This window comes from Meleagris gallopavo, chromosome 25 (assembly GCF_000146605.3).
Source record: "Meleagris gallopavo isolate NT-WF06-2002-E0010 breed Aviagen turkey brand Nicholas breeding stock chromosome 25, Turkey_5.1, whole genome shotgun sequence".
Classification (NCBI taxonomy): domain Eukaryota; kingdom Metazoa; phylum Chordata; class Aves; order Galliformes; family Phasianidae; genus Meleagris; species Meleagris gallopavo.
This window is the reverse complement of record NC_015035.2, coordinates 3,556,571-3,557,110: the sequence shown is the minus strand read 5'-3', so window position 1 is coordinate 3,557,110 and position 540 is coordinate 3,556,571. Positions and strand designations below refer to the sequence as shown.

General features: G+C 66.3%; 1 protein-coding gene across 1 annotated transcript in view; it reads right to left on the bottom strand.

Moving 5' to 3' along the window:
* POU3F1 (POU class 3 homeobox 1) overlaps positions 1–538 on the bottom strand; it is a gene marked incomplete at its 5' end in the record, with an annotated part of 1,630 nt that extends 1,092 nt beyond the window's left edge. Inside the window, one exon of the mRNA XM_019622739.1 lies at positions 6–538. Within this exon, the coding sequence (XP_019478284.1) occupies positions 6–538 (533 nt within the window). The remainder of the gene's footprint in view (positions 1–5) is intronic.
* Between the last annotated feature and the right edge of the window lie 2 nt (positions 539–540).

Below are 540 nucleotides of genomic sequence, written 5' to 3'. Positions count from 1 at the left end.
GGTGCAGCGGCGAAGTGTCCGCCTGTGCGTAAACGTCCTCCATGGGCGGGTGCGGGAGCCCGGCCGGCGTCATGCGCTTCTCCTTCTGCCGCCGGTTGCAGAACCAGACCCGCACCACCTCCTTCTCCAGCTGCAGGGAGTCCGCCAGGGAGGTGATCTCGTGCGCCGAGGGCTTGGGGCACTTGAGGAAGTGGTTCTCCAGGGCGCCCTTGACGCCCACCTCGATGGAGGTGCGCTTCTTGCGCTTCCTGCCCTGCGCCGCGATCTTGTCCAGGTTGGTGGGGCTGCCCGTGCTGGAGTCCGTCTCCTCCAGCCACTTGTTGAGCAGAGGCTTCAGCTTGCACATGTTCTTGAAGCTCAGCTGCAGCGCCTCGAAGCGGCAGATGGTGGTCTGCGAGAAGACGTTCCCGTAGAGGGTACCGAGCGCCAGCCCCACGTCGGCCTGCGTGAAGCCCAGCTTGATCCGCCGCTGCTTGAACTGCTTGGCGAACTGCTCCAGGTCGTCGGAGCTCGGCGCGTCCTCGTCCGACGGCTCGGGCG